This window comes from Gobio gobio (assembly GCF_949357685.1).
Source record: "Gobio gobio genome assembly, chromosome: 18".
NCBI lineage: Eukaryota > Metazoa > Chordata > Actinopteri > Cypriniformes > Gobionidae > Gobio > Gobio gobio.
In genome coordinates this window covers 24,564,997-24,584,629 of record NC_137111.1, presented here as the reverse complement: position 1 = coordinate 24,584,629, position 19,633 = coordinate 24,564,997, and the positions used below count along the sequence as shown (strand labels likewise).

General features: G+C 38.6%; 2 protein-coding genes across 3 annotated transcripts; both read left to right on the top strand.

The window, feature by feature from the left end:
* Nucleotides 1–698: 698 nt before the first annotated feature.
* LOC307142320 (uncharacterized protein) lies at nt 699–5,843 on the top strand. Of its 2 annotated transcripts, none has more exons than XR_013818455.1 (7): nt 699–788; nt 3,691–3,764; nt 3,969–4,016; nt 4,100–4,183; nt 4,340–4,539; nt 4,707–4,866; nt 4,957–5,843. XR_013818455.1 is itself a non-coding variant. In XM_079843029.1 (7 exons), the coding sequence occupies exons 1-5, from the start codon at nt 1,371–1,373 to the stop codon at nt 4,507–4,509; spliced, it is 393 nt and encodes a 130-aa protein (XP_079699155.1). In that variant the 5' UTR covers nt 1,068–1,370; the 3' UTR covers nt 4,510–4,539; nt 4,707–4,866; nt 4,957–5,843. The 2 variants fall into 2 exon arrangements, 1 of the variants encoding a protein (XP_079699155.1); XM_079843029.1 differs by lacking the exon at nt 699–788 and adding an exon at nt 1,068–1,387.
* A 10,696-nt stretch (nt 5,844–16,539) lies between these two features.
* cfl1l (cofilin 1 (non-muscle), like) lies at nt 16,540–19,632 on the top strand. The gene is made up of 4 exons (XM_079842346.1): nt 16,540–16,823; nt 18,071–18,369; nt 18,960–19,036; nt 19,193–19,632. The coding sequence occupies exons 1-4, from the start codon at nt 16,821–16,823 to the stop codon at nt 19,303–19,305; spliced, it is 492 nt and encodes a 163-aa protein (XP_079698472.1). The 5' UTR covers nt 16,540–16,820; the 3' UTR covers nt 19,306–19,632.
* Nucleotide 19,633: the final 1 nt, after the last annotated feature.

Sequence of the window (19,633 nt, the reverse complement as noted above, 5' to 3'; positions counted from 1 at the left end):
TGTTGGTCAATTTGACCCATAATGGATGTAATAGGCCTACTTTTTTTTTTTTTTTTAGCATAATAGGAGGGTTAAGAAAGTTTGAAAGTTCATTTTAGGATAACACTTATTTTTGTATTGCCCTTTTTTCTATTTCTTTTTGGACTGACTTTAAAATAGACATGACAAAAAATTAGAACTAACTTCATGACATTTTACTTTGTTTTCAAAACCCATATTTTTCTGAAAAACAAAAATATATTATTAATTATTTAGGAAAAATTCTACATTCATAAGACAAGAATAACTCAAAAGAAGCCCTCTAATATTACCTCTTATAAAGCTGATTTTTACAATATTTGAAACCCTCTCAAACATGAGGTCGCAAAACAAAAAGCTTACAAAAACAGAAACCTGAAAGCTTTTCAATTTCATGTGACTGCCTTAATATTATAAAGTATTTTCTATCTCAGAATTCTTATTTTTATTATTTATTTTATATACAGTGTTACATTTGTTGTTATTCTTTGTTCTACATATTCGGAACTGTACCACAATGCTTTATTATTTTTATTTTTCTCTCATTGTACTTTTTGTATTGTACTTGTCTATACATGTACTAATTTAAATAAAAATAAAATAAAAAAAAACAGAGAAGTACCTCCACCGGCCGAGAGGGGCAGTATACCTAAAAAAGGCGGAAGACAAACCGGTAAAACATACAGATTTACCAACAGCGGCCGCTCATCACATGGTTTTAGTATTTGAAGAGAGGAGATCAGAAAATATCCTCGACTACGAGCGTTTAAGTAAGTACATGTTTCCTTTTTGTGTCACACAATATTATGTTCATTTTTGATGTATATACCGGTAGGTTGTTTTAATTAGTTTGTTCAGACACGCACGCTGATATAGTGCACAATACACAGTGTTGGCTAACACGCAGGGCCGGATTAACATAAGGGCTAGGTGGGGCTGAAGCCCCAGGGCCCGAGCACGGAGGGGGCCCGTGATTGGCCGAGAAAATGATTGACAATCGATCGGGAGCACCTAAAGTTTTCCTGTTGGGCCGCTCGCAAAACCACACCACGCCCCCACAAATTAAGCGCTGTTATTTAGGCTACTGGAGTGCTGCGAGTGCATGGGAAAATCAAAAGCCAGGTGAAGAAACGGCGCTACCTGAATAAACCGCACGCGCATCCAGCAGTGGCAGCGCGAGAACAGCTGAGTCGTCGCTGACAAACTCGTTCGGCGCTTTCGCCGCTCCATTGAAGTCATAACGAGCGCCAGGCAGTCGTTTTATCCATTTGAATTTGATACAAGCTCAACATCATGTGTACAGTAAAGGCTCTGTGGCGAAATTGGCTGAACCAGACTGAAAAGCTCCGACCATGTCTGAAGTGTTGAGGTAAATATAGACTACACGATGGCCGTAGCCAGCTATGAGGTCTCCGAGGTCCGGACCGCTGTATTTTTCCGAGGTGTAGGCTACATAGCTAATAAATGTTGTGAAATAATTGACCACCAATAGAGTGCTTTATGTACACATAAGCTGCTGCGCGAGTCACGCGACGCTTCAGTAAACGGTGTGAGATGTAAGTAGCCTATACATTATAGCCAAACTAAACATTTCATATTTCAAACAACGTTCAATGTTAAACAACGAACAGACTATCAGCCAGAGCTCAGCTTTAGGAGGGGAAGAGACAGGGCAAGAGAAGGAAACTGAGAGAAAAAGAATGAGAGAGTGATGAAATGAGGAGAGAGCAGGTATGACCAGTGTTGCCAACTCTGGCAAGACAAATAAGCAACCACAGCTTCAAAAACAAGCCCAATATTATTATATTATTTATTATCATCAATATAATTTATTATCAGTTATTTTGTTATCAATAAATGAGCCTGCAACATTTTAAACTGAAACCTCTCTGAGTTTGAAAAGCAAAAACAGATGTGATTTTACAAAAAATCATCAAATTGCAATAAAGGGCATGAAATATCCTCCAATCAGCAGTGAACAGAAGAGGTTTGGAGATGGAAAAAGTGACGTGAAGGCCAATTTAGTCGGAGTTAGTGCACACATATTAGGTGCAGAGTAGTTAACACGCACTACAAACTGTGAAAAAGACAAGCCCTGCATCTCAATCTGATACTATCTGCCCTAAATAGTATTGAAAATTACTAATGTCACATGCTATTTAGGATGGATAGTATGCACATTGGGATGTATGCAAGCACTAAGGGAGTGCTGCAATATAGCCACATATTTATTATAAATTAATTGGGAACCATACCTACTGTTAGTATACTAGTTTTTATTTTTATTATAGCCTGTAATGATAAATATGTTATACAAATATTTTTTTTAATTAAATGAGGTGCCTGTCCTCCCTGTTTCCTCTCCATCTCTGTTCATCTCTGCTGGTGGCATTGTTTGTGGAAATGTATACGTCTATTTACGTCTACTAACTATCATTACGTGCATTTATAATGTCACATTGAATGCAATTTTTCTTCAATGAGGGGGAGAAGGAGGCGGGATGTGAGAACTAATTACTACAGCATTTGTATCATAGCACTGATTGGCTATTAGCTTTGAGAAGACAGTGTCAGTCAATGTATTGGACAAAACAGCGACCATAAATGTAAAGAAATGAAGTTGCTTGTCATATTTCCCTAACAAGCAAACACATTTTTTAAAATAAGCCCAAAAAACTGCAACACGTGTTTTTTTTTACACGACCTGCCATAAAAAGAAGCCCAAAGTCGCGTGTTATACTATGGGTATGACAATCTACTGCCCACCTGCATGGTTTTGAAAGCTTATTATTAAAAAAAATTTAGCCTTCAAACATCTTAAAATGCACATATATAGATCAGAGAAATCAAAATTTTCTTGGGGGACCATGCCCCCAAACCCCCCAAAATACCTCAAATTTGGGACCTCACAGGTTTTAAAACTCCTTAAGGCAGTTGTATATACTCAAAAGTTGTTGCTTTTTCTGGAAACCGGTTTGCTTTGACCTCATATCTGGAGTTAATGCATTTATGCATTTAAGGCCTACCGAATATTAAAATGGAAAATTCAGACAGTATATACTCATTGTATCTCTGTGCTTTGAAGATTTAGTTTTTAAAAAATACTAATTATTTCTGTGGTAGAAAACGTTGTGGCACTAAGATCGGCTACTATGGGGGCCCTTGGGTTTGTCATAGCCCCAGGGCCCTACATGTTCTTAATCCGGGCCTGCTAACACGTGCTGTTTCGCCTTTTTTACACACTGAGTTCAAGCATGTTCTACATGTTAAAATGTATCTAGCTACTGTAGGTAAGTTAGCCAAAGCTTTACATCTAGAAAGACTTAAGTTTAACTTTTGGTGTTTTCTAACAAAACAGAATGATGTATATAGGTTATTTAAATTATTTTGTTAGTCCGAACAAGCATGCTGCTAGGTCAGTTTTAGCAAGTGTTAGCTAACATGTGCTGTGTTGCTACTGTTCTTCTAGCATTTAAGGTCATTTATGAGTTATTTCTCTGAACTGCTGTACTTATTATGTTTGAGGACAATGCAGTTTACTTGAATCACTACACTGAATGAATACATTTTACTGTTCCACATTTGGCTGACCAGTTTTTCCCCCCACAGCATAGCTACTGTATATTCTGTATTTAACGTTAACAATGCGGTTTTGTTCACATTTTCTTGCAGATACCTTGACCAGAGCACAATCGGTTATCTTCATCCAAGAGACCTACTATTGGACAATCGTTTCGGCTTTCAAGGTAAATAAATTGTTAGTCACAATGTCTAGTTACTGGGCTATAAGGAGAAGAATATTGAAAGGAGTTGAGATGGACAAACAGGAAATTGCAGATGTTGGAAACTTTAACAGTATGGAAAATTGTGCCTGTAGTTGTTGTTTTATTTATATATATATATATATATATATATATATATATAATTAAAATAAAATATTTTTTATGTAGATTTCCAGAATGAGAACCAAGCCCTGAGGGAAAGCAATGCACGAGCAGGTGAGAACATGCACTCTTTCTTAAATTTTACTTTTTTGACTGTGATGTAGGTCCAAAATTACCAAATGCCTTTCATTTTGTAGCTTCGGATGACAGCGGCTCACTTCATGAGCAGGTGAAGCAAGTTGGGACAATGTTGACGACGTTTGCTCGTACTGGGCAATCAGGTACAACTTGCAAACAACACCTGTGGTTGTTGGTTTAATTCCCACTGGGGCCACCTGTACATGTAGTAGACCTAGTTGTAAATGTCATAGTTTAGTAGTTGAGGGACCAGGACTGACTGCTTTATTCTTTTATTCTGTGAACCCCTGTTGGTGCAGATCAGACTCTAATGCTGCGATGTCTTGGAGAGTTTGGCGATGTTGTGCGTAGCATGGACAACAAAATGGACACTATGCTGCAACATTTCAGTGCCAATGTGTCTTTTGGAGAGTTATCCCTGCCAGGGGGTCTGTTTCTCCCCCTAGACAACCCATTTGGCGTTGCTTGACAACAGTTTGAGGCAGGATAAAGAGCTCCAGTAAGTGTGCTGATTTTGTTTATAATGCTGTAGGGTAATCTAAAAAGTAAAATTTAAGATTGTACACTGCATATTCTACAGTCTGAATCACAGCCTGTCACATTTTTATATTTATGTATGAGAAGCTTCAGAGATATGTAATTTGTAACACTTTTTTGTATTTTCAGCTTCGGTTTTTGGCAATCAAATGTGGGAGGGACCTAAAGACAACCGTGTGGCGAATGCTTTAGAGTATCTTCTCTAATCACCTTTCCATTAATACAACCTGGACGGGTGTAGGGGATAAAGCATGTTTTAGAGACATGTTCCTGAAGACCATTGTTCAAAGTAATATATATATAAATTTGTTATATATTTAAGTAGATGTGTGTGGCCTTATGACATTCACATGGAATGACAGATCTGTATTTTCTACAGGAGCCATCCGGAAGAACCCGGCAACCCAGGATGCCACTGATGAGGCGGTCCAGGTTAGCGCTATGCGTTACCTGAAAGGAGCATCTGATCGTGAAGGTGGAAAAAGACGCCGCACAGCTGAGAGGGACCCACAGCCGACCTCTTATACCTAGGCTGACTACTGACACCTGGAACCCTTTCTTTATCCTGCAGTCAGTAACATCAAGACCCCTAAAGAAGCCAGAAGTTTCAGGCTACACTCACCCAATCCACACTGTTCACTGTGGAAATTACTTTTTTTTTATTCCCTGTGACCCTGCCTTGAAGGCAGCTCCTTGGATAGATATGGGATGGCAAGGTTGTTTGTCCTTTATATAGGCGCACAAGAAATCACTGAAGATAAGCCAATTTGCGCTGCCTCATTCTGGAGGTCGGGGAAAACCGGAGAACCCATAGTCAGGCTTGTTATAATGTTCTGTTCTACTACTGTTCTATTCTTCTCCAGAGCTTTACTCTAAATTATTACCATTTATGCTATTGTTAGAAATGGCTTGTTAAATGTGATGTTATACCTCGATTTATTTGGTATCCTGCACATTCTTTGGTACCAAATATCCTCATTATTTGATATAATATTTAATGGTAATTCTTTTCATCCCAGAGCTGACCTATTTGTTATTAACAAATATTGTAAGTGTTATAATTTGCTTGTAAGGCTGTTTTTTTTTTTTTTTTTTTTTAAACCAAAATTTAATTGGAAACATGCAGGTTCTTTAGTAAAAATGTTTTTTGTTATTTATAGGCCTATTTAAGCTTATTTATTGTCTGTTATATTTAATTTATATTATCTTGTATCATTGACAGTTAATGTACTTTGAAATGTGGAATAAAAATGCCAAATGGGAATTTATCTGGTTTGTTCAATTATTATCCATCATAAACTGCATGTTACAAATATATGAATAATAAATAAATATATATATTATTTATTACACAATAAGCGGAGGCAGATCGTTCGAAAAAAGCGTTTGCCTCCGCCGGGCCGCCTTCTGGTATAAAGGCGGCGGAACGGCGGTTTGCCTGCGGGCCGGCGGCGGTACGAAGGCGGTAGGAAGCGGCAGCCGCCGGCGGTGCGCCGTCAAACGTGTTTGCGATTACGCAATTCTGACGCTTCTACAGCCGCCGGATCACCGCCGGTGGTCCGCCGACTCATTGCTATCTGGGTTATTACTCACCCTCAGGCCGTTCACCAGTAAGACCTTCGTTAATCTTCGGAACACAAATAAAGATATTTCTGTTGAAATCGCTGGCTCAGCGAGGCCTGCATAGCCATTTAAATCAGTTCATGTGAGTACAGCTGTTCAATATTAATATTATAAAGCGACTAGAATATTTTTGGTGCGCCAAAAAATCTAAGCCACTTCAATGTTTGTAAACATCGAAAACCGGGGGCCTGTACCATGAAGGTAGTTGAACAAACTCAGGGTTACAGGATTGGTTTTGAGTTGACAAAACCAAACCGATGCAATCAAGCTTTATTGGTACCATGACGCAGCTCATCAACTTTCTCTGTCAACTCAGGCTTTGATCCTGAGTTTAGGATTTTAGCTGTGACATCAGTACTGAACAGCCAATCACATGCTGTGGATCAGTGAAACTGACATCTACTTCTCGCGAGAGAAGCAGCGAAATTGATTTATCTCTTCTGCAGAATATTACATGATTGAAAATATTAAGAATTTAAACAAATGTACACAGGAAGAAGAAAAGAGCTGTCTATGAAAGCTGTCAACTTTAAGAAAAATCTTACTTAGTCAGTACAAGTAAAAGTTATGAAGTTAGTTTAGTTGATATATAGAGAGAATTGAACATTTAAACTCGCATGTAGTAATTTTTATAGCTTTATTTATTGATTTTAAAGCTTATTTGTATGACCTTTATATAGGCTATTTATATTAATTTTAACTATGTGCCTATTAATGATTGATTAACTAAAATGATACATGTGTAAGTGATTAAGGGTATAATAATTACTTAAATGATATCTAAGTCATTCAAAATTATTATTATAATAAATAAGCATTGTTAAAAGCCAGACACTTTAGTCTTTTAAAACCATTTGCTATGTAGTGACCTTTAATTTGGAGTAGAAACAGGGGGAGTGACTTCATTGCATCAGAGGTGTGTCACTTTGCTCGCAGCTGGGGCCTGTACCATGATGGTAGTTTAACAAACTCAGGGTTACAGGATTAGATTCGAGTTGACAAAACCAAACCAATCTATTCAGGCTTTGTTGGTCCCATGATGCTGATCATCAACTTTCTCTGTCAACTCAGGCTTTGATCCTGAGTTTAGGAGTTTAGCTATGACATCAGCAGTGAACAGCCAATCACAGGCTGTGGATCAGTAAAACTGAGATTCACTTCTCACGAGAGAAGCAGTGTGATCCACTTCACTCTTCTGCAGAATATACATGATTGAAAAATATTAAGAATTTAAACAAATTTACACACAAGAAAAGAGCTGTCGAGGACAACTTTAAGAAAAATCTTTTACGTCAATGCAAGTAAAAGTTGTGAAGTTAGTTTAGTTGATATATAGAGAGAATTGAACATTTATGCTCACATGTAATTTTTTATAGATTTAGTTATTGAATCCAAAGCTCATTTGTATGACCTTTATATAGGCTATTTATTTTAATATTAACAAAATGCATATTAATGATTGATTTACTAAAATTATACATGTGTAATTGATTAAGGGTATAATAATTCCATAAATTATTTTTAAATAATTCAAAATTATTATTATTATAAATAAGCATTGTTAAAAGCCAGAGGCTTAAGTCTTTAATAGCCATTAGCTATGTAGTGACTTTAATTTGGAGTAGAAAAAGGGGGAGTGACTTTATTGCATCAGATATGTGTCACCTTGCTCACAGCTGATTGGTCCAATTTCAGTTTGAGATCTCTTATCCAGAACATAACCTGCCCTGGAGCAGGTTAGCTGTGGAGCGTAAGTTACTATGGAGATGAACACAGCTAAAAGCCAAACCACTTTAATGGTACCTTAAACCCAGGATTGGCACAAACTAAGCTTAAACATATCTGGCTAGCCAGCTAAACCGGCTTCATGGTATAGGCCCCCGATGGTCTAATTTCAGTTTGAGATCTCTTATCCAGAACATAACCTGCCCTGGAGCAGGTTAGCCGGGGAGCGTAAGTTACTATGGAGATGAACACTGCTAAAAGCCAAACCACTTTAATGGTACCTAAACCCCAGGATTGGCACAAACTAAGCTTAAACATATCTGGCTAGCCAGCTAAACCGGCTTCATGGTATAGGCCCCTGGTTGCGCGCAGCATGGGGTCAGAAAAACAACGCGATCTACTCTTGTTATAGTGAAAGCGCTAATGTAAAGATAGTCTGTAACTTAGCATTCCCCGGGTCACAATTATTGCCAGATATCAAACTTCACCTAACTATTAAATCAGTCTACAGTTTACAGAAACATTTTATTTACTTGCATGGCTTAACTCCACCGTTGGCACTAACACTTCGCTCTTTTTACCTTGGCTTACCTTTACCTACCGTCACTGAATTTCAGAGCACCAGGTAATGGACCAGAAGGTTCGCTGCAGAAGGCAAGTATGTATAAGGCACATATAAAACACAGAAAATGACTAGAAATATACCAATTTATGTTGTTTGTGCAGGATTAAATTACTATGCAAAAGCATCATTAGCCAAAAGTCACGAATTCAGCAGTTTGGCGGTTTGACATGCGATCAAAATCATGATTCGACACGATGATTCATAACGCTTCAAAGCTTCATGAAGCAGTGTTTTGAAATCGGCTTGAAATCACTATTCGGTTGTTAAGTCTGACGTCACGCGGCAGCGCTTCCGGGGGCCTGTACCATGATGGTAGTTTAACAAACTCAGGGTTACAGGATTAGTTTCGAGTTGACAAAACCAAACCAATCTATTCAGGCTTTGTTGGTCCCATGATGCTGATCATCAGCTTTCTCTGTCAACTCAGGCTTTGATCCTGAGTTTAGCTGTGACATCAGCAGTGAACAGCCAATCACACGCTGTGGATCAGTAAAACTGAGATTCACTTCTCACAAGAGAAGCAGTGTGATTCACTTCACTCTTCTGCAGAATATCTACATGATTGAAAAATATTAAGAATTTAAACAAATTTACACAGAAGAAAAGAGCTGTTGAGGACAACTTTAAGAAAAATCTTATACATCAATGCAAGTAAAAGTTATGAAGTTAGTTTAGTTGATATATAGAGAGAATTGAACATTTATGCTCACATGTAATTTTTTATAGATTTAGTTATTGAATTTAAAGCTTATTTGTATGACCTTTATATAGGCTATTTATTTTAATATTAACAAAATGCATATTAATGATTGATTTACTAAAATTATACATGTGTAATTGATTAAGGGTATAATAATTACATAAATTATTTTAAATAATTCAAAATTATTATTATTATAAATAAGCATTGTTAAAAGCCAGAGGTTTAAGTCTTTAATAGCCATTTGCTATGTAGTGACCTTTAATTTGGAGTAGAAAAAGGGGGAGTGACTTTATTGCATCAGATATGTGTCACTTTGCTCACAGCTGATTGGTCCAATTTCAGTTTGGAGCAGGTTAGCTGTGGAGCGTAAGTTACTATGGAGATGAACACAGCTAAAAGCCAAACCACTTTAATGGTACCTTAAACCCAGGATTGGCACAAACTAGCTTAAACATTTCAGGCTAGCCAGCTAAACTGGCTTCATGATATAGGCCCCGGGTCTCATACCACAAGAAAAACAACAAACAGTGCTAATATACACACACAATGTGGTGTAATAGCGTACTACAAAGAAAATTATAATCATAACCTTTTTGTCCATACCAAAATTCCAGATGGCCAGACAGTAATTAATCTTTTATAAATCGTTAAAATATTAATGTCTGTGACACTGTGAGCACAAAGACTGTTGTGTAGACTGTAAGTATTTAAAATATTTAACTTTTTAAAATGTTTGATGTTTAATATGAATAAATTGCGCTCATAAACGGCCATTGATGGCATTCTCAAGTGAAACGAGTTGAGGCTTGGACCCAGAAATGGCGTTCCTTATGTCACGACTTAACAAGTGGATATAATTCGTTATTTATTTATTTTTTTTCACACCATAAATAATTCTCATCGCTTTATAATATTAATATTAATTAATATTGAACCACTGTACTCACATGAACTGATTTAAATATGTTTTTAGTACATTAATGGATCTTGAGAGAGGAAATGTCATTGCTGGCTATGCAGGCCTCGCTGAGCCATAGGATTTCAACTAAATATTTTCATTTGCGTTCTGAAGATTAACAAAGGTCTTACGGGTGTGGAACGGCATGAGGGTGTGTAATAAATTACATTATTTTCATTTTTGGGTGAACTAACCCTTAAAATGCAAACTGTGTCTCTTTATTTTATTCCAATCAACAATCGCTTCAAATTAACTTCCTGTGAGCTCTCGTTCTTTACTGTTCATGATACACGAGCATAAAGTTTGTGAAGTTCATACCTTGCTACCAGAACAAACACTTTGTCCATAATCCATTGACACAGTCAGTAAGCACCCATCTGTGCGTTAAAGCACGGTCAAACTGTTTGCCTTCCTGCCACCAAACACACCTGTCGTCTCATTAACCCAGTGCATTACATATACAGCGTTACTAGAACGAGACCCAATGGACAAAACACGCATTACTTTACAATGGCTCCTACAACAGGCTGCAATTAATGAGTGATAAAATGAATGAATGTCCACACACTGCCAATATGCAACAACAGATAAATTAGGCAAGAAAACAGACATGTTTTTGTAAAAATTGTTATAAATTGAATGACTATTCTGCCTTGCAATCATCATCATCATCATCATCATCATGGTGTAACATTGATCCACTGGAGGCAAGCTTTAAGAACCCATGTGCAGTTTATTTACCAGTGAACAAAAACAAACAAGGACTTGACTTGAACAGACTCACCAACAGTGGTACAGGGAATAAACACAATACTATAGACCTCCTAAAATGAACCCAGCAGTTTGTCTGCTTAGCCTCTATCAAGGGGTTCGCTATATAGAGGACTATGTGGAGGAATTCTGCAGACTCTGTCACCTGGTTAATTTTAACGATGTGGCGTTAAAGGACATTTTTAGAAATGCTTTAAACAAACCCGTGCATTCTCAACTGCCTGGGGTGGAAATTAATTTCTCCCTTGAACAATACATTGACCATGCCCTTCTGTTGTGTGGCTTATCGTTTACTGTGGGTTTTGCGGACGAGGAGCCCCGCCATCCCACAGTACCCGCCAAACCAGAGTGTCTCTGTCTAGTCTGGGTTTGTTCACGTCATGCCTGCCAAGCCACAATCTGTCCATGTCCAGAGTCCAGCGACGTCTCTTGTCCACGTCCAGAGTCCAGCGACGTCTCCAGCCCGTGACCAGCACCACCGCCATGGTCCCCTGAACTTCCTGCACCGACATGGCTTCCTGAACTTCCTGCACCTTTATGGTCCCTTGACTTCCTGCGCCTCCATGGCTTCCTGAACTGCCTGGTTCGCCCATGCTTCACGGCCCAGGCCCGTCTCTGCCTTGCCAGGGTCCATGGCTTGCCATCCTTCCCCCAAGACCGCCCTCCTACACATTTGTTTGTTTTGGTGATGCTCTGTTGGGTGTCAGGAGGGGGAAATCTGTAATGTCTAGTGTCTAGTGTTTTGTTTTATGTTCATGTTTCATGTTCTTATTTTGTTATGTTCAATGTCATGTTTCCTTTTGTCATGTGATTCCATTGTGCCCATGTGTGATCATGGCATGTGCTTCTCTAGTCTCTTGTGTCATAGTAGCTGTGTCTCATTTCATTTCAAAGGCTGCGTCCTCCGGAGGACACATCCTGTGAAGGATGTGGTACACGGAGTGCCCTCAATCAGAATTAAACAAGACGTCCTTCGTTGGACACATTGGCAGAAAAGGAAACCGGAAGTATCACATTGCTATGCCATTGAGTTACGGAGTATGGCCCCAACAGTGCTCACTGGAACATTCAGAAGTTTTGAAATCCTTCTGTAACCAGTGCCATCAGTATGTTTTGCAACAATAAGGTTGCGAAGGTCTTGAGAGAGCTCTTTGCTTTTACCCATCATGAGTTGGGACTGAACCAGCTGATATTAATTTGCATTGACAAGGGGCAGGATTGCTTTCTAATTACTGAATGTCTTGGCTTTCCATGCCTTTTTGGACCTCCCTTTCTTCGTGTTCAATACTTTTTCCCTGTAACATTGTTACACGTTATGTATGGACATATATGGTTTGATTTCTTTGCATTTATGGATTACATGGGTTGTTACCAACATCTGGTGAAAATGTCATGTCAAAAGCACCTTTAGAAATATATTTACTGAGAAAAATGGTGACATGTTCAATACTTATTTTACCCGCTGTATATAACTGTATATATACGAAGTATACGATTTCAGACGTAGCCTCTGTCTACGGGTGTTTCTCAAACGGAGGGCTGCATCCTACCGAGACTGCGTCCATTCCTAGTCCAGTTCTTCAGAGGCTTGTAGTCTAGTGTCCTCCTCAGCAATTAAACGCTAGAATGAGACACTCTAGTAAGTGTGCAAGGCTACGTCACACATGTTCCCGCCCACACGGTAACGGCATGAAAATACTATTAAAACTTTAGATACAAATCTTTAGATTAACTGGCTTTCTATTAATGCAATGAAGGTACAGTGAAGGACAGCCCTCTGCAGTCTCCCAGTGGCTTACATCATTGTCAGTTTAGTGTTAGTGATTAATTCACAGCAAAACAAAAGATAAAATCTGATTTCATATACGAAAACATTCTTTTTGTCTTATATTTCATTATAAACTCAGACCCGCTCAGTACTGACTCATTTTCCGTCAGTTTATTTTCGTGAAATTGAATGCATCCAAAGGATTGTGGGTGATTTAAGCCTGCAAAGGATACATCCAACGTATCCTTCAAAACAGGGCGAATGTAGGACGTGAAACAAAGGCTGCCTAACGAGGATCCTTCAAATTGAGATGGCCTTCAGCGACGTTTGATGACGTGGCAGCCGAGGTATGCAGCCTTCATAGGACGCAGCCTTCCGTTTGAGAAACACCCAATAACTCTGCATAGCCATACGGAGTGTGCTGATGACGTGTGAGGTCTGCACAAGCAGCGTGCGTTGAGGTATAAAAATACATACGTGACAGGCAGGTAGGACATCATATGCAATTGTTTGATGAACATTTTTCGGTCCTGAGACTAGAAGAGAGTTTCAACCAGAATACCAAAAAGAGTTTATGAAAAAAATAGCTTACTCTACCTTTAAATTAAACTTGAATTTACATTTGCTTTTATTGTTTGAGAAAAGGTCAGGGTGAAGAAAAATAAAATGACTCCACATTTTTTTATGCTGAAAAATGTAAACAGTAAACAATTTTCAAAAATTCAGTGTCAAGCAGAAAATCTTGTAGTTTTTGGTCTTTTGACTATGGATGGTCAACTCTGATTTGTTTTGCTTTAAAATGAACACTAGATATACAGATGCTGGTCATATAATTAGAATATCATCAAAAAGTTGATTTATTTCACTAATTTCATTCAAAAAGTTAAACTTGTATATTATATTAATTCATTACATACAGACTGATATATTTCAAATTATTATTTCTTTTAATTTTGATGATTATAACTGACAACTAAGGAAAATCCCAAATTCAGTATTTCAGAAAATTTGAATATTACTTAAGACCGATATAAAGTAAGGATTTTTAGAAATCTTGGCCAACTGAAAAGTATGAACATGAAAAGTATGAGCATTTACAGCACTCAGTACTTAGCTGGGGCTCCTTTTGCCTGAATTACTGCAGCAATGCGGTGTGACATGCTTGATCAGTCTGTGGCACTGCTCAGGTGTTATGAGAGCCCAGGTTGCTCTGATAAAGGCCTTCAGCTCTTCTGCATTGTTGGGTCTGGCATATCGCATCTTCCTCTTCACAATACCCCATAGATTTTCTATGGGGTTAAGGTCAGGCGAGTTTGCTGGCCAATTAAGAACAGGGATACCATGGTCCTTAAACCAGGTACTGGTGCTTTGGCACTGTGTACAGGTGCCAAGTCCTGTTGGAAAAGGAAATCTGCATCTCCATAAATTTGGTCAGAGCAGGAAGCATTAAAGTGCTCTAAAACTTCCTGGTACACGGCTGCGTTGACCTTGGACCTCAGAAAACACAGTGGACCAACAACAGCAGATGACATGGCACCCCAAACCATCACTAACTGTGGAAACTTTACAAGCAACGTGGATTGTTTGCCTCTCCTCTCTTCCTCCAGACTCTGGGACCCTGATTTCCAAAGGAAATACAAAATGTACTTTCATCAGAGAACATAACTTTGGACCACTCAGCAGCAGTCCAGTCCTTTTAGTCTTTAGCCCAGGCGAGACGCTTCTGATGCTGTCTGTTGTTCAAGAGTGGCTTGACACAAGGAATGCGACAGCTGAAACCCATGTCTTGCAAACGTCTGTGCGTAGTGGTTCTTGAAGCACTGACTCCAGCTGCAGTCCATTCATTGTGAATCTCCCCCACATTTTTTAAAGGGTAACTAAACCCCTGCTCAGAGCTTAAGAGCTCCACCCACTGGCAATTTTTGAAAAATGCTGGACAAGTGGGCAGAGCCCAGCGGAGACAGAGGGGACGAACCGAGTGCGGGGCTGTGCGGAGGGTGTGCACCTGAGACCCGCAGTGACGGGTTGATTGACAGCTGTCAGACTCGCGAGTCACAAAGATAAGAATGGAGTGACGCCAGCTTTGCAACAGAGCGGTCATTCTCCTACCTTCACCTGAAGAGGGTGAAAGGTCTGTAGACACAGACCCGGAGCCTTATCAATGCGAGCCGCTGGCTTAAACTGCGTTAACTCCTGATGCAGACGATGCTAGTGAAGCAGCAGCGCAAGAGAACTGACCTAATCTATGAACAGTCAAATCCTTACACTGAATGCCACTAAAAATAGATCAGATATCTGATATATATACGATGTATTTTCATTCAAATTAACTGAATCCATAAGTTCAGACCTAAAAGCCTATTATAAACGGATATCCTCAAATAAGTTAGACTATATAAGCCAGCACGTAACGGTATTGTTGTTCGTTACTGAGGCAACCACTTGCGTGACAGGGTTTGAAGGCGCGTTTCATGTATGAAAATGATCTGTACACATGACGGGCGGCAATAATATCGCAAGAAAAGCCTGACGTGTACTGACAACTGCATTATTTAACCGCATTTTCTTCATTACAATGTGAAAGCAAGTGTCGGTCAGTTTCATTCATAATGTTTCTACTTCATGTAACATGACAGTTCATACTGGAGTGAAGCCGTTCTCATCATGTGATTGGGGAAAACATTTCTGAGGGCGTGGTGAGCTCGTGCCAGGGGCGCGGATAGTGAGCCGTTGGAGGTACCATCCTACGTCACGATGTACCACAACGTCCAATAGGAAAATTCAACTGCAGTAGCCACCGTTCAACCTTAAGAGGGCAGCACTTTGGTGGTTTTACACCATGTTTTATAGAATTAAAACACTTTATACTCAAATGTCAAAACATTTACTCGAATCAATGAACAGCATTAATAAAGCCCCAGTATTACAGATCATTGACTAAAAAAAGTTGGTTTAGGGTTTAGTTACCCTTTAATGGGTTTCGTTTCACAATCCTCTCCAGGGTGCGGTTATCCCTATTGCTTGTACACTTTTTTCTACCACATCTTTTCCTTCCCATCACCTCTCTATTACTGTGCTTAGACACAGAGCTCTGTGAACAGCCAGCCTCCTTTGCGATGACCTTTTGTGTCTTGCCCTCCTTGTGCAAGGTGTCAATGGTCGTCTTTTGGACAACTGTCAAGTCAGCAGTCTTTCCCATGATTGTGTAGCCTACAGAACTAGAGGCCTTTGCAGGTGTTTTGAGTTAATTAGCTGATTAGAGTGTGACATCAGGTGTCTTCAATATTGAACCTTTTTTCCTTTTCACAATATTCAATTTTTCTGAGATACTGAATTTGGGATTTTCCTTAGTTGTCAGTTATAATCATCAAAATTAAAAGAAATAAACATTTGAAATATATCAGTCTGTGTAATGAATGAATATAATATACAAGTTTCACTTTTTGAAAGGAATTAGTTAAATAAATCAACTTTTTGATGATATTCTAATTATACGACTTGCACCTGTATTGTTCAAAAACATCACGCCCCATGCCATGAGTAGCCTAACTGAGCAGTTAAATAGAACTTAATCATTAACATGAAGCATTATAAACATTTGCTGGTCTATAATAATCGTCATGATCCTACGTCAAGTGTCGTACATTTTACACCTGGATCCTCCCATCCATGCGAATGCAAATGTAATATTTGTGCCCCTCTCGCCAAATAAGGATTTTTGTAAGGCTTTCTGTCAAGATTCTGTCTTCCTTATAAGGGCGTTTTGTTCGGTCTCCACCTCCAAACTGCGTCTGAATCACCTGAACTCTTTCATGTGCCATACACACGTATCACTTTTATCTGACTTTCTTATCACAAGTACAAAATATAAATAACTGGGCGACAACAGGACACAATCATCCTGTAATTAGAGGTGTTTGCAGTTGCGGACAACAGGTGGAAAGTCGGGTCATTCGGGACTGTTCTGACTGTTCTGAAGTGGGCGTGACATCCGCGCACTCCCGAGTCTCTTCTTTACTGTTGAGAGCAACTACGCACTTCTCTCTTCCGTCTCAGAACAAGCGGCAGGCATGGTAAGTCCTCAGACTGGAGCAGTTTTCTTTCAGTGTGCATTTTGCATGCCGTTAAACCATTTGGTAAAACTGTCTCTTGTTAATGCAATGATTTGCATTAAACCCGTAGGCTACAGTGTGCTAAACCTGTGCTACAATGTGATATAGACTGCTAAACTCAGTCTATAACTATTTGAAACGGCATTATGCTACTTCCTGCTTGTGGTTTTTTTTTAATGGTCTCTTATTGATTAAAGAACTACGTGGTACATTTATTTATTTAAAAACTAAATCTGAATGAACTAGTGAAGGAATAAGGCGGTTTATGCATTTTTATTTATTAATAGTAATAATAATGATAATAAATTGTCAGGTTGGTGAAACTGGGTGGGAAAGTAATTTTTAGTGACTATAGTGATTTTTACTTATTTATTGCAATGATTACAATTTTTGGGCCACACCTTACATCAAAGTGTTCATATGTCATAAGGTCTGAGTAATGCTTATGAATTATGCAAGACCTACTGAATGTGGTATTATTTTGTGATTACAATTTCAGATTGTTCTTATTACTAGTGTTTTCAAAAAGGGGTCTGTGGTCCCTTGGATGTCCACCAAGTTACAGGGGGCATGTGGACAAAATATAGCAAATAGAACTTGAGATTTCATGACATTTAAAACTATATCCTGACATTCTAACGAATAATCGTTTGATTGTTATATAATGTAGTAATGGTAGTAAAATAAAGTTTTTTTTTTATAGTTATACTAGTGGTTCCTGGGTGAGCTGAAAGTATGACTGGGTCTACTAAGGTGGAAAACTAATACTATTGTTGCATGTAAAATTATAAACATGGACACTGTAATGGAAAGTGTTACCTAAATATTATTTAGATACATTCCTGAGTTTACTTAACCCACAGTGTCTTGAGGTGTAACCTGGCTTCTTGTTTCAACTTGTTTGTAAAGGAATGGAATGTGAAGGCCGCAAACTGGTTCAGATTTCCATCTCTTACCTTAAACTAAAGCATATATAAAGATGGGCAATACCTATCGAATGTAGATTAAAAAGAAAACAAACGTGGTTGTCCTGTGTCTGCCTAATCTAATGTAGATAATTTTATGAGGTTCATAAAATGGTCTGCTTTGTGTTTCAGTTGTGACTTCCTCAAAAGTAATCTGGAAGAAAATGGAATCCTACTTAACTGTCACAATTGTATGGTTATCACTGATGCATGTTTTATCATTCTTTCCCTTATGTCACCCAGGCCTCAGGTGTAGCCATCGATGATGAGGTGATAACCTTCTATAACTCAATCAAGGTGCGCTCCCAGGATACCCGAGCGCAAGAGAGGTTAAAACTTGTGCTCATGCGTGTTAGTGAAGATCAAAAGAGCATCATCGTGGACCAGCAAAACTGCCTGAAAGTCAAAGATGTGGAGAACTCGGGGGACATCTTCAAGATGATCATCAGTAAGCTTCCTCCCAAAGAGTGCCGCTACGCCCTGTACGACTGCAGCTATGAGAACAAGGAGAGCGTGAAGGAGGACCTGATCTTCATCAATTCGTAAGAGGCCCTTGTAACTCACTGATCAATCTTTTGCAGGCTTGTGTTCTGTGTGGCTGTGCTAAGAATATTAGTGATGTTAGTAAGAATAGTGAATGATGCCATTTCGATGAGCTACTCTTACAATAAGTGGACATATTCATTCTGTAGCTTTGTCAATTGTCAAGAATGTCTCTTAGGAATGGGCTGAAAAAATGCTGCCGAAGTCTAGCCTATGCTTCCCTTGGCAGTACATGCGCATTGTTGACATTTGAAATTGAGTTTTGTGAGCACCCAACAGAAACGCACCGAAATATAACATCAGCTCATTCTGTCATTCAGTTCACACAATGATTTTTTTCTTTTAAAAAGTCTAGCCATTGCACAATTTTATTACACTGCTAATTAATTGAATACATATAAATATATCAAATGTGGGGCTCATGCAGGACATGGGGCAACAGTCAATGGAGTCCATCTGGCACACATTTTTATAGAAAAAATATTTAAAAGCAACACAATGCATTTTGTGTGAAGCAGCCATTAGGACAGCACTTTTTCCTAACTCTTTTTTTCTCTTTCAAAATGTCACCATTTGTGTATCTTTACAGTGCCCCTGAGGACGCCCCCATGAGGAATAAAATGCTCTATGCAAGTTCAAAGAGTGCTCTCAGGGCCAAATTGCCAGGTTGGTTATTGTCCTTTTAATGTTATAATGAATATTTCAATTTATTTTAAACTTATAATATATATATATAGACTCATAATATTTCTTACAATACACATGGTTCCAAATCATAACATATGTTCATTGTTGATTTTTTGTTATTTTTATCCCCCACAGGTTTGAAATTTGAGTGGCAAATTAATGACAACGCAGACAGGGACGTATCAAGCCTTGTGGAGAAACTAGGTGGGCGGGGTGTAGTCAAATCTTTGGAGGGGAAAAGTGTGTAAAATTACACCAATAAGACTACTGACAAAACACCCCCATTATCAGTCTTTTGGTCAAAATTAAAGACTTTACCTTGGTGAAATGTGTTTTTAGGTAATAATTAGCCACTAAACTCTATTTCATTGGAACCAGTATCCGTATGTCATTTGACCAAGTGAGAACTCATTTTTATCCATATAAATTAATTATCATTATTCAGAAAATACCAACACACGACAAACCATCAAATACAGTATAGTAACAGCCAAAATGCCATGCAAGAAATTACAATTGGGCTGTTACCTAAAGCAACGTGTACTTGAAAAATAAAATCATGTGATTTTCAAAAAT

Bases quoted from the DNA above. Each gene is read 5' to 3' on its own strand.
- LOC307142320 (XM_079843029.1), top strand. The intron at 3,765-3,968 runs GTAAATAAATTG...TTTTTTATGTAG, and splicing joins CAATCGTTTCGGCTTTCAAG to ATTTCCAGAATGAGAACCAA. The intron at 4,184-4,339 runs GTACAACTTGCA...CTGTTGGTGCAG, and splicing joins TGCTCGTACTGGGCAATCAG to ATCAGACTCTAATGCTGCGA.
- cfl1l (XM_079842346.1), top strand. The intron at 18,370-18,959 runs GTAAGAGGCCCT...GTATCTTTACAG, and splicing joins GACCTGATCTTCATCAATTC to TGCCCCTGAGGACGCCCCCA. The intron at 19,037-19,192 runs GTTGGTTATTGT...TATCCCCCACAG, and splicing joins TCTCAGGGCCAAATTGCCAG to GTTTGAAATTTGAGTGGCAA.